The 16987-nt window shown below is 47.1% G+C and overlaps 1 protein-coding gene across 1 annotated transcript in view; it reads right to left on the bottom strand.

The window, feature by feature from the left end:
• Positions 1-16987, bottom strand: part of SPON1 (spondin 1) — a 271707-nt gene that overhangs the window by 3071 nt on the left and 251649 nt on the right. The window contains exons 8-14 of the mRNA XM_063095511.1: positions 8013-8214; positions 6888-7028; positions 6335-6410; positions 5134-5316; positions 3078-3248; positions 2827-2994; positions 1809-1973 (exon numbers count right to left, since the gene is read on the bottom strand). Coding sequence (XP_062951581.1) covers positions 1809-1973; positions 2827-2994; positions 3078-3248; positions 5134-5316; positions 6335-6410; positions 6888-7028; positions 8013-8214 — 1106 coding nt within the window. The remainder of the gene's footprint in view (positions 1-1808; positions 1974-2826; positions 2995-3077; positions 3249-5133; positions 5317-6334; positions 6411-6887; positions 7029-8012; positions 8215-16987) is intronic.

Genomic DNA, 16987 nt, shown 5'->3' with positions numbered 1-16987 from the left:
AGAAGGCTTTGGGGGACTTTGAAGATGTATTCAGAGCCTCCAGCCGTGATCTTTGAGCTCCTAGAATACTGTCAAACCAGCCCTAAGTGGCACAGCCCAGCCTCATAATCTCAAGAACTTGGATTTTCTCAGGAAAAGCACAGCTCACCGGAGGTGTTTTTCAGAGCAAGGCCAACAGACCCCTGCTGCTTGACTCCTTTGGTTATGACAAGTCAACAAGCTAACAGGTGGTTGACCCCATGGACCAATACCAAGGGCACTGTGGCTCTCACAGACACAGGCAGTTCTTCGTGTTCTCGACATCATCCTGTGTCCTATATGTGGTGGTCTGTGCAAAAAACACAGGAGCCAGAAATGGGAAATTCAGTGGAGAAGAGGGTCAGGAGCAATTGGTATTTTATGATCTATCACAGTATGAGACTTAGCAAATTCTTACTGAGCCAGTATCTAACAAATGTGAAGGGGAAATAACATCGGTCTGATTGTCAGGATGTGTCCTAGGGAGGCAAATGATTCCAAACTCTCCATTGGCCTCTCAAAGCCAGGGACAAGCTGGATCTAGGAAGTACTCATTTTGTTCAATACTTTCAGGCCTTTTTTTCCCTGTGGGAGCTCAGGCAGCTTTCTTATCTGCAAAATGGGGATAATGGTATTTTTCTCATTTGGTTGTGAGAATTAAATGAGATAATGCTCCCAGCCTAGTAAGTGCTCCATAAATGTTTATTTTCTCCCTTTCTTCAGTGGACCCCCATGGATATAGAGACTTAAGTTGGAAACTGTCTCAGAGAGCTCTGGGGCTTGAACTCGTGAGCTGGCTTGAACTATGGGTCAATTTTAGTTATTAAAAACACCAGGCTTTCTTTAGCTGATAGTCTAGGTTATCTGCACATGTAACTGAGCCTAGCTGAAACAGCTCAAGGATATCAATTGAGGCCTCTCCTTGCCAGGTCCAGGGCTCACATTTTGTGCCAACTACTTGGTTTAATACTCAGAGCAGCCTAGGGAGTGTTTCCTGCTATTTTACAGATGAGGAAACTGAGGAACAGGGCTGATAAGTAATCTGCCTGTAAAGAACAGAGCTGGGATCTGAACTGGGGCTGACAGCCTCAGTACTAACAAGGGGAGGGACTGCAAAGTGTGTGTTGGAAGAAGCCAGAAAATGATGATAGCAAAAAGATCACATTCAGCATGTCTGCACCACCTAAGACAGCAGCTCTCTTAGAAGAGTAACCAGAAAAACTGGCACTCTCTGCTTGGAGATTATTCCCCATGTAATAGAAACAGCTGAGCACAGAGATTTTGGAGGAGATGGGGGTAGGCAGCAAGGTTTTGAGAACTTGGCTTGTTTTCTTGCTGGTCATTTTGCCAGGCTGCAGCAGTCATTGATTTCATGTCCAGCTCTGGTCATGGGTAAATTAAATGGTCACGGGAGGAGAAAGAGAATTTAAAAACTCAGACAAGCCCTTAATTGGTGGTAGAAGGTGGAGGGAAAGAGCTAAGGTTTATTGAGCCCTGTGCTAAGTGTTTTTCATGTACGTCTCCTGTTTAGACTTCACAGCAACTTGCAGTTTGTGTTTTTGTAGATGGTAGTGGGATCCCCACTTTACTAGTAAGGAGACTGACTGAGGAGCTTAAATAACTGCCAAGACAGAGACTCAAACTGCATACTCCTTCTCAGTAAATAGTGATCTAGCAGTATTATCACAGCCCAAGGTGGAGGGGTACGGAAGGGGTGCTGGTTTGGGGCTGCCTGGACTCAGGAACACCGAAGGAGAGAAGTGGTGGGCTTCCAGAGCTTCAGGACTTACGGCATTCGGGCAGCATGCACTTCTCCACCTGCTCCAGCTCCTCGTTACAGTCTCCAAGTTCGGCCAGAGACTTGAGCATCCGCTGGCGGGTCCGCATACCCTTCCCACAGGTCACGCTGCAGTCACTCCACTCGGACCAGGGGGACAGCAAACATGGGATGGTATCTAGGTCAGGAGTCAGGTTTGCCACTGAAAACAGGCTCCCTTTGCTTTCTTTGATCTCCTTGGCCCCACAGTGCCCCCACCCATCCACCCATCTCCCTGCTCTGGCCCCTGGAGCGGAGTGGAATTGGCTCATGGGTTCAAATAAGAGTGAACTCCTTGAAGCTCTTCTTGTCCCTCGCCTGCATCTCACCTGGCCCAGCTGATGGTCATGGTCTGACATCAGATGAGGCTCAGTAATGTGACTACGTAAGTCCCCACCTGCCATACCACTGAGAGTCTGTCTTACCAAAAAAGTATCCCACACTCGGAAAGAATCACACACTGAAGGATAGGCTCAATGCTGCATTTTGGACATTTTGGTGCTGAAATCCCTAGCATGTGTATGTACTTGTGTGCCTATGTACATTTGTATGCCGATGTGTGGGCTATATGCATTTGTGCATGGAGTGGGGACGGTCATGTTTTATGAGGCCAGACAGGTCCAATGTAGAACAGGACTGGACTGGACCTGGGGAGTATATGTACTGCCTAAATGTATTACCTGTCCCCACTGCCCCAAGAAAGAAGCTCCTATAAAACACAACTGTAGGTAGATTCTAGCTAGAGGCCACCGGTTTGCTATCCCAGCATAGCTTAGACTTTCCCCCAAAAGAGGCCACAGTCTTTGGTCTGGTTGAAGTCTGCACACGTGTGTGTCTCATCTTGCTCCTAGCAGTGCTCTGCAAGGACGGTGGGCCACGTTTTCCCCCAGCTCCTGCCCAGCCTCTGACCCCGATGGTGGTAGTAGGGGGTGCTGTGGTCCTCCACGCCTGCCCCTAGTCCCTTCGCCCGAGCCTGTCCCACGCCCACTCACGGCACTCCGGCATCATGCACTTCTCCGCCTGGGATGTCTCGGCCTTGCACATGGAGCCGTCTGCCGGGCTCATCTTGACCATGCGGTGCCGCTTCTTCATGCCCATCCCGCAGGTGGCGCTGCACTCATCCCACTCGCCCCACTCGGTCACCAGGCAGCTGCTGGGAGCTGGGGAGTCCGGCGGAGTTGGAGCCACGCCCGCCCCCTCGGGAGCCGCCCGTGCCCCCCGCCCGCCTGGCGCCCCCGCTCACCGCAGTCCTCGTTGACCGTGCACTTCTCCGTCTCCTCGGTGGGCAGCGTGCACACGGAGCCGTCCTCCGGGAACTGCTTCACGTACCGCTCCCGGGACCGCATGCCCATGCCGCAGGAGATGCTGCAGGGCGACCAGGTGATCCACTCGGACATGGTGCAGGTGGAGCCATCTGCAACACACCGAGCGACGCTGCAGGGGACCTTCCCACGCGCAGGAACCAAGAAGGGAACCCGCCGGCATTCAAGGTGGGGAGTTAGGCAGTTGAGGATGGAAGCGAACATTAGACGTCTAAACCTTTAAACCAGGAATTGTTCTTTAAGAGGAAATGCCCTTTTCCAAGGGCATGGGGCACTGAGGATTACTCCTCATCCCATGAAAATACATCCGAAAGATGCTTGGATGGATAGAATGATGTTTAAATAAGCAAATAAATATATGGTATAAGATATACTTTAATCTACATATAATTTAAGATAAAACACAATCCATTCGTATGGTCTAAAACGTATCATACATCTAAGGCCCATAGAGAACTGCAGGGTTTTCAGACGGGGACTGACATGATCAGATGTTTGTTTGCAAAAGATCTCTCAAGTGGTGCCTTGGAAAATGGACAGAAGTGGGGAGGGATGACAGAGCCAGGGCTAAAAGGCTATGCCCAGATAATTAGGAAGAAATTTAACTAAAATGCAGTTGTTACAATACGATGAAATACATTCATCTTGTCTTATAAAAATAATTCCTTCAGAATGTCCAAAGAGGTCTCTGCTTCCTTCCTATTCCACCCACTCCCCCAAATAATTCAGTAGAAAAGGGAACTTGATGTGGGTACAGAGAACTCCATCTGGCACTGGGTGGGGTAGCTTCTAGGGAGCATTGACCCCAGGTACAAAAAACATGCACAGCCCAGCATGGTTCGGAGCAGTCATTACTACCTGGGAGCCACCTGCACTGGATTGAGGACAGACTCCTCCCTGTGGGGAGAGAGGTTAAAGATCTGACTTCCCACTGCAGGCCTCAGCTCCCCAGCCCTAGCCCCAAGATAGAGAGCCTTCAACGTTGACAGGCGAGTCCCAACTTTTTCCCTGCCTGTTTGTAGGAATGACCTGTCTATGGCAGAGCTTATACTCCCCTCCAAAGTACCTTATTTTGAGCAAAAACAGTTAACAGTAAACCACTGTGGGAGTGCAGCCAGGAGAAATATTTATGACTACTTTCCAGGAAGAGCCAGAAAGTGACTGGCCTGCAGGGGTGTAAGCTTTCTTTATTGTCCTCAGCTTGGAAGCAGTTTTCTTCCTGCCTTACACCAGTCCAGCCTATACATCCCTTCCCACTGCCTCACTGCCCCTCCCAGGGAGTAAGATCAAAGCACAGAGTACAGATCCCTCTAGGCAGAGAGAGGAGTCATGCCCTGGGAAGCAGGCAGCTGACCTTTGCACAGCAATCAGCTTACTGCAATCTTGAAGCTTGAATCATCATGACATATGTATTGCAAACTTGTATTTCAAGCCTGACCTTTGGGCAGTTGTAGATAGACTAGAATTTCTGCAATAGCCTGAAGGTCCTGACACAAAGTAGTGAGCGCTCTGACTCAGGCTGGGGTGGAATACAGATAAGGGCCTTGAATGACAGAAGTAGGACAATGGATCTAGATTCAACCTTGGCCAACCTGTTCACTGGCTCCTTAGAAAGAGACTGGAGTTAAGGCCCAGAAGCAGGCTATGTGTTATTTGTAATTTGTCATAAGATGTATGTATGTTCGTTAGCTCTTTAGTAACATGTGTTTATTTTATTCCATGGCTGGGGAAGGAAGGGGAGTGGTCAATCTCAAGAATTCTTTTGATGTCATAAGACATGCTCTGAGTTCAGAGCCCTCAAGAAACTGTTGCAGATGGGCGTCTGCCATAAGTGGACCCCACTGACAATTACAGTCAGCGTCCTACTGCCCCCACCAGGGATGCTGGCTGACCTGGAGTGAGGGGCCCACACTGCCAGGCAGACCCTACCTTTCTAAGCTTCTGCCAGCCCCTTGCTCGTCTGGGCTGTCTCCTCACCTTCGTCACTGCAGCCGGGGCCCATGCAGGGCTGGAAGTCCTGGGTGTCAGGGCAGGGGACACTGAGGTCCAGCTGCGCCTTAAGCATGCGCTGCCGCATCCTCTTGCCTTTGTCGCAGGTGGAGGAGCTGCAGGCGGACCACGGGGACCAGTTGGAGTAGATGCAGGTTTCAGGGGTGTCGTCTGAAAAGAGTGTTTGACGTGTTTTCCGTGGGAGCCTATGGAAGCTATAACTGGCCCTCTCCCCAGACAAGCTCATTTGGGACGAGGGAAGCCCTGCTGCTAGAGCAGCCTCAGTGAGGCTGGGTGCTCCTGGGAGGGAAGCAGCCACTCACTTCTCTTCAAAAAGTATATGTTAACATCCTTCTAATAAATATCTAAAGCTAGGAACAATTCTCTTTCTATCCCTTCCTCCCAGTACATAAACGTCTTTCCATTTCCAGCCTCTAACCTTGGCAGACATCGTTTCCACACACGTGCAGGCATTTCACGGGCAGTTTTGGAAGCACAAAGCTTTTTTTAGTGTTGCGGCTTCATCTTCCCAGTGATCCCGTACACCGGTGTCAGGATAAGACTGAGGACAGCTGATGTTCGTTGAGCACTTACGATGTGCTAGCATCATTCTAAGAACCTTTTATGTTTTATCCCATCCGATCCCCACAACAACTCTCTCAGGTGAGTTCTGTGAGTATCCCCATTTTACCATGGAGGAAACTGAGGTAGAAAGGTTAGCTTTTTGGCTAAGGTCACAGGACTAACGAAAGCCCAGGTTGTCTGGCTCCAGATCCCAGGAGAAAACTTGGGCTCAGACCATGGCTCTGCCACTCCCTCCTGACTGGGCCTCACTTTCCTCGCTGGGGAAATGGACAAACCCGCACCTGCCTCACAGGCCAGTGTGAAAATCAAAGCAGAGCGTGGTCTGAATACTGCGAAGCCTATTCAAATGCCACCTACACAATAATCTAAAGGTCTGATGCTCCTGAGTACATATTCTGACGTCTGCCTTCTCCAATTTCCTTATACTTTGTACCTAGTCTTGCCCTTGTTTTTGATTATTTCTTGAGGAGAAATCCTCAGGGATGGGATTACCAAGTCAAAGGAGATAAATATTTTTATGGTTCTTAAAACATGTTAACAAACTGCTTTCCCAAAGGGTCATGCCAATTTATGTTGCCACCTGCAACAAAGGGAAACAACATACCTTCATCTTTCTCTTCTGGAGCCAGGTCTGCTACAATATCATCGACATTGTCAGGTACGATATTGCATTGTTCTCCCTGCAAAAGGAATTTTACTTGGAGGGCTCACATTAAAGAAAGAAGAGAACATGTAGGGGAAAGGTGAAGGAGGACATAAAATCTAATGCCCACTCTGTATACAAATCCTACGCCATGGTTGAGTTCTGGGCCAACGTTTACAATCTGTCTGTTAAAGAAATGCAAGAAAGCGGAGCTGGCTAACCAGGGAGCCTGGCTCAAGGCAGACATTAGTAATCAATGGTGGAACTCACCGACAAAAACTATTTGCCTGGAGCAAAGCACTTATTTGAGCACTGGGCCTCACAGCTGGGTTCATTTTGCTCACTGATATCTTATAAAATAATTTGCAGACTGGAAACCCTGGGAGGCCTAGGAATTCCATATCCTGAGAGGCTTTCTGCCAGGGACCCCATGATTGTAGAGCAGAAAGGTGTTCAGTCTCCTTGGCACTCCTGGTGGAAAGGGTCTGTGCTAGGGTGAGCTCTAACCCAGTACCTTCCGGGCGATTCTCTCGATGACAACTCTGGCTACTTGAGTGATGGACCCTCCCTCTGGATCATAGAAAGGACTCTGAGGATGGTCCAGACTGGTCAGTGGCCGGATTTTCTCCTGGGGAATTGTGGGTTTGTTGGGTGACTGCAGGAAAAAACAGATACAGAGAGTGAGAAAACTGGTAAAACTCACAAAAGCAATTTGTTATATGGATCAGAACAAAAGCCTTGATAGAAATTTAACAGGTGGAACTGCTATTTATATTTGTGGAATTCTACTCATGCCATATGCCGTACTTGAAAATTTGTAGATCCATACTTTAAAATTCTTCTGCATACACGGTAGGGCTGTGCCAGATGAAGAAACCAGTTTCAGAGAGGTCATCCCAGCTAGGAAATGGCTGAGCCAGGTTGGCCTGAATCTAAAGCTCCCCCTACCAGACCAGGTGTTGGCAAACTTCTTTCTGTAGAGGGTCAGATGGTAAATATTTTATGCTTTGTGAGTTACAACTACTCAACTTAGCTGTTGTAGTGGGAAAGCAGCCCCAGGCAATCTGTAATTGGACGAGTGTAGCTGGCTTCAAAAACTTCATTTACAAATCCGGTTGTAGGGCAGATTGGCCTTGTGAAGCATAGTTTGCTGATGCCTATTCTAGATTGTTCTCCCAGTGGTTTTCTGATGGCTCCAGATTTCAAGGCAGTTTGTATGTTGACCGTATCTGAGAAATATTAACATTCAGGACAGAACCTAAACTCCTGAGCCTGGCTGTTTAGAAACCTCCGGAATCTGGTCTGGCCTTATGCACCTCAACTTCCAGCTGTCTCCCACGCTCTCTCTTGCTCACTCTTTCTCTTTGCTTCCATGCCCTTGGTGTGCTGTTCCCTAACTTACCCGTGAGCTGCTCTTTAGCAGATCCCCTCTCCATAGTCTCCTGGTCACTATATGGATACTTCCCAGAACCCAAATCATACTATAGGTGATGATGAGATCATGCTGCCTCCTCTACCCCTCCACCAGACTGTAAGTTCATCTAGGGGAGAGCCTGGGTCACATTCACCTCTGTGTCCAGAACACTTAGAACAGGGCTGGGCGAGGAAGAGGTGCCCGGGAAGTTTGCCTCTCGCTTACCTCGTAGGTCACCCCGCTGTCGGTGCCGGCGTCCCAGGGAATCAGGTCCTGCACCACCTTCTGGGCCCAGCCGCATTCCTTGGTGCACAGATCCTCTGCAGACAAGCCCACGTTCCAGTCGGGACTGGGGCCCATCATCGTCAGGAAGGACATCAAGTGGCGCGTCCTGTCCACTGAAAATTCAGCTGAAGGAGCTGCTCTCCTGGGAATCAAATACAGAAACCACTACATTAGGGGATCTGGGGTGTACATTCTGAGGGACATCTGGCCAGAGCAGAGCTAAAGGACGAGAGGGACAGAGAGGAGGCGGAATCTTGTTTTCCCACTGAACCCTGCCTTTGTCCACCACTGGTTTATACCCTTCTCTGTCCTGAGCCCATCCATCGGCCAAACATGGAGAGAACCATACACTAACACCCTGTCCAGTTTTAGTGGATCGACAGCATTTACTGCTATTTTGCATTTCCTTGCTTATTTTTTTGTTTAGCTGTTTATTGAATGTCATCTCTCACTGCAGTGTAAGCTCTGAGAAAGCAGGGCTTTTCTGTCTGCCTTCTTCATGGCTCCATTTCCAGTGCCTAAAACAGTGCCTGGCACAGAGTAGATAGTAAGAGTTTCTGAGTAAATAAATGAACAAACACCGTGCTCTGTGTGCCCAGCTGTGTGGGGCACGAGATGAACTTCACAAATAAAAACTGCTTAACAATGTCCCAAGCCCTTCCTTACACATTCTCATTTAATTTTCACCCCTGGGGGAAGGATTATTGACTCTGATTTACAGATGAGGACTCTGAGGCTCAGGAGAGTTATGTACCTCATCCAAAGTCACAAAGTTAAGTGGCAGAACAGAGACGACGACCCAAGTCAATATTAGTTCAAGGTCCATGTTCTTTCCCTCACCAGTTTCTAACTCCTCTTCCCTGCTCCCTTTTCACTCACTGAGATCCACATTGTGCCATCAGGAGGGGGCGACACCCCAGCCTGCTGCCGCCACTGCCCTCAAGAGGCTGCCTATACAGGCCCTGCCCTGGCACTAGGGCCCACCCTTTGACTCATAGCTGGTTCCCTGGCTATTTCCTCCAGTTGGGAGCAGGGATCCAGCTATAGAGCCAGAGACAACTCCCAGCTGCGGGGAATGACATCCCAAGTCTACAGCTACAAGAGGCAGCTCTTCAAGCTCCACCTTCTATATTGCTAGGAAGTATCAGGAGTGGCTGGGGCCGCATGCGATAGATGGTGGCAGCCCAAAGAGAGTCAGATTCCCTCAGCACACACCTGGTGGCAGACCCACATAATTTCATTTCCCCCCCATGACAGTCCTGTGGGGTTAGAAGTATTACGCTGCTCTGTAGAGAGGCAATGAAAGTGTATAGAAGTTAATGAACTTAAAGACACAGCTAGTAGGAGCTGAGGCTTGAAGGCAGCTTGGCCTGACTCTACACCCCCTGCTAATTGTGGGGAATCCTTGGCTGGGGTTCAATCTAGTCTGTTCAGTCCAGCTGGCAGCTGGTCCACCTCACCTGTCTGGGAGCCCCTGTGCCCTCTGTGGGAACAGTTGCTCTGGATGCCTTCACTGGGCTCCAGAAAGCGATGACTCCAGACCTGGCTGGGCCCTGTGGAACTGGACCCCATTGGGCTCTGGCAGCCAGATGGCACCAAACGAGCAGACAGGGAGGGAAGCCTGGGTGTGCATTCCGGCACCACCTCTTACCAGTATATATCCTTGGGCAAATTACCAAACCTTTCTGTGCCTCAGTGTCCAAATCTTTAAAATGGGGATCACATATGTCTACTCCAAAGGGTTTCAGTCAGTGTTAAATGAGCTAGCATGCATACACTACTTAGCCCAATGCTGGCACCTGAACTATTATTACTATTACTGTTATTGAGAGAAGTGCTGTAGGGTCTTATGGAGATCAGAAAGGAGAGGGGAGGCAGGAGAGGCCTTCCTGAATGGACTTCACGTTTTAGCCAGATGCCAGTCTAGGTCTGGCATGTGAGTGGAGAAAGAGCCTGGCCTGAGTCCTGACTTTGGCCTCAGCAGGGTGACAAGGGCCTCATGCTGCCTCCCCCTCTGTCCTTCCCTGGCATGCCAGCCTAGTTTCAGGTCCTACCTGCACTAGCATCTGCTGGGAATCTCTTCTTCAGTGGTTTGAAAAGTGTGGTCCTTGGACCAGCAACAAGGTCACATCCCTGGGAATGTGTTAGAAATGCAAATTATTGAGCCCCACCCCAGATTTAGTGATTTAGAGAATCTTGAGGTAGGACCTAGCAATCTATCTTAATGATCCCTCCAGGTGATCCTAATGCACCTCAAATTTGAGAATCATTAGTCTACTCATCCTTCAAGCTTCAGGTTATGTGTCACCTCTTCCAGGGGCCTTTCTTTTTTTTTTTTTTTTTTAAAAGATGACCGGTAAGGGGATCTTAACCCTTGACTTGGTGTGGTCAGCACCACGCTCACCCAGTGAGCAAACCGGCCATCCGTATATGGGATCCGAACCCGGGGCCTTGGTGTTATCAGCACCGCACTCTCCCGAGTGAGCCACGGGCCGGCCCTCCAGGGGCCTTTCTGATCTCCCACTGCCACCCACTGCCAAGGCACTTGGTCTGTATTTCCACACACTCTGTGCAGGTCTCTGTAGCCACACCCTATGACCATAATCACTTCCTCACTGTTAGGTTTCCCCCACTAGACTGGGAGCTCCTTGAAGGCAGGAAACCTAAGTTTCACAGCTGCACCCCAGGACCTGGGTGCCCAGTGGGCCGACTGAACAAACGATGCATGATGACTAGAGCTCTCCCACTCACAGCTCAAGATCTTGGGTAAGTTACTCCCCCTCTTTGAGTCTCAGTGTCGTCATTTCACAATAACTACCTGCAGTGTTGCTCTGAGGATCAAAAGAGATGCTTTATTAGGAAGTCTTTATAAATTGCTGAAGTACCACACTGACATAGTCTGCTATTTAGTTAGGATCAAATCAGGGGATTTAACTTCCTTTTCCCACGTGTGCCTTTTCTGACACTAGGTCAGTGGTTTTAGCAGCTTCCTTAAAGACCTGGTTTCTACAAGGACTGCAGTCCAGGGAGCTCTGGCATTGCTCACCTAGGGACTCACAGGACATGGTTCAGGTCTGTCTCGAAGTAGTTGCCAGGCAGAGAGCACTGGCATCTGGGTGGGGTTGCTGTATGTCCCAGCCCACCTTGGCCCTTGGACCCCAGGGGCCCAGCAGTCCCCTGGGAGGCAGGCTTCCTCTTCCACTGCTACGGAGACCGACTGTTCCACCTGTTCCTTTCCTGTCTCCCTAAGTATGTGATGTTGGGTCAGGTTAGTCATTCATATCCTGTACCCCACAGGTGACATTATTCATGATGACAACCTAAGGGGACAAAAAGAGCTCTACTCAGGAGTCCAGAGCTGTAGAAACCAAACCAACTCCCACCCCAACACATGATCCCGATACTCTGCCCAGCCCATGGTTGTAACCATCTGAGAATGAAGCCCTGTGCAAATAACTTACAGCAAATACATTTTGACCAAATCTGTAGCCTGAGTTGGGTACCCTCCAGACCCTGGTAAGTGTTTCAGGGGGTGGGAAATTTGGGGCAACCAATCCCTGCACAAAATGCCTGACCTTATCTTGGGTAATATGGTAAATATCAATCTATAAGGGCCTAGGAACAATTTTCTAGCATCTGCAGATACATCCTGCTGCTTTCTCTTATCCTTGACTGGAAAATTCCTCCCTGACCCCCAACTTATGTAGTGCTTCCTGGAGGAAGCATTTCCTGACCTCACTCCAAATTGCTTGGGACCCCTATTCTACCTTCTCACAGCATGCAGAACTCATTCTTTCCTTGGAATTTTTTGTTTAATATTCATCTTCCCTATTAGATTCCAAGAGAGTAGGAACCATTTTTGTCATTTTTTTCCCAGCTATATTCCAATGCCTGGCTTAGGACTTGACATGAAGTGGGTTCTCTTGAAATGTTTGTTGAAATAAATGAATTAATCCAAGAAATGAATGTGGAGCTTTTGTACTTCCTTTGACCTTCAAATTTAATTAAACATTACTTCAAAGTATTTATTACTTCTATAATAAAGATAATGAAGTGGATAAGAATATATATGAATTTTCCTTAGGCAATGCTCCATAGGACTAGAGTTGTTTAATATGTTCAAACTGTAATTTAAGTTTTTATTCACACTTTCTTATATGCCATGTCTTCCAAGATATGATATTTTGTTAATTTGGTTTCATTTTTCTATCTGGGATTTAAATTTGTATCAGTTTTTTAGCAAAGAGAGTTGATCAGCCATACCATATACCAGAGTGTATGATAAAGCATGATAATCAAAATAGTGTGATATTCAGGGTAAAACAAAAATATAAATTAGTGGCACAGATTGGGGATCCCCAAAACTATATATATATATAAGAACTTATACAAAATAGATTCCTCAAATTAGGGGGAAGAAAGGATTGCGCGACAAGTGGGGTTGGGCTAAGTTAATTGCAATAAAAAATGCTGGACTCACATCTGATATCATATACCAAGCAATAATCATCATAATAATAAAAATAAAAATAAATCCAGAGTCAAACAGATAAAATCAGATTTTCAGATCTTTTAGAGAAATGCTAATTTTCTCAGCTTGGAAACAACAAAAGCATTTATAAAGGAAGAAATTAACTAATTGAATTATGCATCCATTAAAAGCATCTGTATAATGAAAACAACAGTACTGGAGAGAAAAATGATGTGTTGGCAAAAATGTGTCCATCAAGTATTAACATCTATACTATAGACAGAGCAAATCCAAATCTGTAAAAAAAAGACTACAGTCCCAATAGATAAGAGAAAGTTATGAACCGACAATTCACATCAGAAAAATGAAAAACAAATGAGGACATGGAGAAATGTTTCCTCTTTTTACCTTCAGAGGCACGTGGTGTGTAGGGAAGAACCCAGGGCGTTGGAACAGACAGAGCTGGATTCAAACCTTGGTCCAGCCACTTCTTTATTAGCTGTGTGACAGGGGCTTTTAACACACCATTGTTCTCAGTTACCACATCTGCACAATGGGCACATCATCATATCTACCCCAAGGTCTTATGGTGAGGAAATTGTTTATTACTGTCAGTGACACATGCTAGGACTTGGTAAAGGTTTATCTCCTTCTTATTCAACTTTTTCAAAGCTTCCAAAACATCACAAAAGAAGAGGTAAGAAAGGAGATTTTTACGCCTTTCTAGAGATCCATTATCCACTTCTAAATTACAGATCCACACTAGTGAGTCTCAGGAGGGTTTCCTAAACCACCGCTGCGTTCTGTCTCTCATCATGTTCATGTATTTCAAATAATGTTTTCAAAGTTGCAGAAACTCAATCAGCCACAAGGGAGCGCCCAAGCCATTCACTACGGTGAAGTCCTGGGTGGGTGGAGAAAGGTTTGCATGAGGTTCCTACAGTGGGGGGGGGGGGGGGGGGGGGGGGACTCTGTGTTTATAACCAGAAGGCATCTAGGACTCCAGGCCCATCTGGATGCTTAGATCTACCACCTGCTCCTCTAGTCCAACGCCTGTCTTCCTTTACAGCCCTGAGGACAACGATGGGCCTGGGCAAATGCTGCAGGAGGCAGGGAGGGCCCCGAAACTTCCAGCCCTGATGTAAGAGAAAGATGCCTTTTCATCTTAAGATCAGGAAACTATGGCTTTGGATTTCTGGAGAGGGTGACCATGTCTGTACTTCACTGGCCTCATAAACATGGACCACTGTCTAATCAAATGTTAATTAAGCAGAGTGGTGGTAATGATTTAAGAGGACTAAGCTCTTTCCAGGATTCATGATAAGAAAGGAAATAAAAACTATTTTTTAAAAATTCCAGTAATTCTTAGCATTCAGACTAAACTGGAGGAACTGGGTGATGGAAAATCAGAACTGACTTGCAGGAATCTTGAGCATTTTCTAGTTAGGTGCTGGAGGCACTAGTGAAGGATGTGGGTTTTTTTCAGAAACTGTCTGTCCTGTCTCTACCTGCACTCTGGGCTGTTGGAGCCAAAGCTTGATTTATTGAGCTAAACAAGTCAGCAGCTAATTTGTTCATTCATAGCTGTCCTTTGAGAAGGGGTCCTGGGGATAAAGATGAAGATCATTGAAAAACAAGTCAGTTTTCACGGGCAGGACCTCACAAAGTAGGTCACCCTGGCTTTCCACTGGGCCGAGGGAGGCTGGAATCCCATTAACCTCAATCGAGCAGGCTCTGTGCGGAGGGGAGAGCTGTTTCTGCAAAACAGAACTTGGCTGCTGTAGGCTTCCTAATTTGACTTCCTAATGAGATTTGGAAGAGGAAAGGGGAGACTGGGTTATGGGAAAATCAAAGGAAAATTCCTTTCCCTTAACAAGCTGGTAGCACTGAGTGGAGAGTTTTTGGGTATTTGGGAGGTCTGAGTGTTTGCCGTCAGTTAATTTTGTTCCACTGGGGTCTCAGGAAGTCTGAGGAATGCATGAAGTGTGGGAAGGTGTCGCAAAATATTTCTTTCAATTTTTCAGAAAGTTCCTCCCATCTTAAAAAAAAAAAGAAAGAAAGAAAAAGAAACAAGAAAAGCTCCACTGACATTCATCCCTCGGACCTGCTGCCGGTCTGACTCTATTACCACACTTTCACATTTCTCCTCCTCGGGGATGTTTTACCCCCATCACTCAGTAGAAAGGATTCTCAGTAGGTCACTAATGACCTGCATGTCAACAAATCCAAAGGGCAATTCACAGTACTTGATCTCTCACCTGCTCTAGACACAGCTGACTACTCTCCTCAAACACTTTCTTCCCTTGGCTTCCCAGATACCAAGCTTCCTTCCCAACCTCTTTGCTACTTCTTTTCAGTTTCCTTTGCAGGCAAGTCCTGAGCATCAAATGTTGGAGCTCCTAGAGGCCCAGTCACAGGCCCTTGACTCATTCTCAGGCTCTCTCTCTTTTATGCCCTTGGCCCAGATCCTCTCCTATTCCTTAGTGTCTCTCAGTTTTATATCGCAGTGCAGAATTCTAGTCCTGAGCTTCAGAACTCTATAGCTAACTGTGTACTTAACACCTCTAACTGGGCATCTTGAAGATCTCTTAACACATTCAGAACTGAACTCATGATCTCTCCCATCAAACTCCATCTAATGTTCCCAGTCTTATGCACAGCTCCCTCAACCCCTTAGATCATCAACCAGACAGATCCTGGGAAGCATTTGATGGCTCTGTTTCCCTCACCCTCCTTATTCAACCCATCACATAGCCTGTTAATCTTGCCTACACATATCTCTCATCTCTGCACCTCTCTCCATTGCCACAACCACCACCAGCAGCCCAGTCCAACTCATGGTTAATTCTCTCCTGGCTCTCTGCAACAGCCTCCGCGCTGGTCTGGCCTCTTCTACCCTTTCACGTTGGAGCCAGAGTGTTGTTACTGTTGTTTAAAAAAATGCAAATCTGATCATACCATCCTCCTGCTTAAAACCCTTCAATGATTTCCCATTACTTTTAATGTAAAAATCAAAATTTTTAATGTTACATGAGTTGGCCCCACAGCAAGCTTGTCTTTTAATTTCTGGAACCAGTTACCCCATAGCCTTCCAGTGTCTTAATTATGCTCTACTCCCTCCTTATCTAGGACCTTTGCACATGATGGTCTCTCTAGATTTTCTAGAATGTTCTCCCCTTGCTTTGCTTCTTTACCTAGTTAATTCCTACTGATTCCTTAGATCTTAGCCCCATTGCCATTTCCTCGGGGAAGCTATTTCTGACCTCCAGAGAGGTCAAGCTGGGTCAGGGTCCCCTTCACACACTCTCATGGCACCTTATGCCTTTCCTTTGTAGACATGTCACACTTATTTGCATGATCATTTAATAAGTGTCTCTTCCCATTAAACTGGAAGCCCCATGAGCAGAGCTTCTGTTTGCTCACCAGAGTATCCCCAAGTACTTTTCATAGTTCTTTTCTTTGGAGACCCTCACTAAATATTTGTTGGGTGAAATAAATGTTTCAGTCATCCTTGATAGAAGGATACAGGGTAAGTGAAGTCAAGATTTTTTTATCTTATTGTGGAGCTGACTCAGATTGTCTGTGGAGTCAGACAATTTGGTGTGGTCATTTTGTGCTGATCAGAAGCCTGATTGGCAGATAAATATGTCTTGATTAATTTAAAAAATGGAAAAATGAATGAATTGTTTCTTAATTGGAAGGCCTTGATCTTGTGAAGAGCATAGGCATTAGAGTCAGCTGGGTGTGGGTGGACTTCCAGTTCCACTCTTGATGGAATCAGATGATGATGTTGGACCTGCCATGTAACCTCCAGTCTCAGTTTCATCATTGGCAAAATGGGCATCGCAATCTCTACCTCATGGGGTTATGATGAGGATTAAGTGGGGTAACAAATGTAAGTGCCTCCTAAGGTACCTGGGCATGTAGTGGATGCTTCAGGTAAAAGGAATTCTCTGTCTTTCCTTCTTTCCCCTCTCCCTCCCTTCCTCTCTCCTTCCTGAGTGCACCTTGCTTTGTAGTTTACATCTTTCTATACCCAGGCTCCTCAACGGAAAACTGGTGTAAGGATTCCTTACTGGTGTACAAATTGGCATCCACAAACTCTGTGGCCCTGATGCCCCCAACCCCCACCTGCCCTGGAGCCCGTGCCCTCTTAGAGGACCAAAGGTGAGGGGTTCTCCACATATAGGTTCTGGGAGCCTGGGAAGTGGGAGAAGCTGAAGAGAGAGCCTGAGCAAACAGGACTCAGGGTGACCTGACTGCTAATTGATGTTAATTATGCAAAGAAACCCAAGGGGCTTTGTGAATTCACATCTGTGGTATTGGTGGGACAAGGACGAGTCAAGCACATGCCCCCCTGCCAGGAGAGAGCTCAGAGCAGCAGGCCCTGCCTCCTGTTGCTTCTCATGGGAGAGAAAGGCATTTCCTGGGCCAGTTAGGTTTT

The sequence above is a fragment of the Cynocephalus volans genome, chromosome 4, assembly GCF_027409185.1.
Source record: "Cynocephalus volans isolate mCynVol1 chromosome 4, mCynVol1.pri, whole genome shotgun sequence".
Taxonomy (NCBI): Eukaryota; Metazoa; Chordata; class Mammalia; order Dermoptera; family Cynocephalidae; genus Cynocephalus; species Cynocephalus volans.
This window is presented reverse-complemented; position numbering and strand designations above follow the sequence as displayed.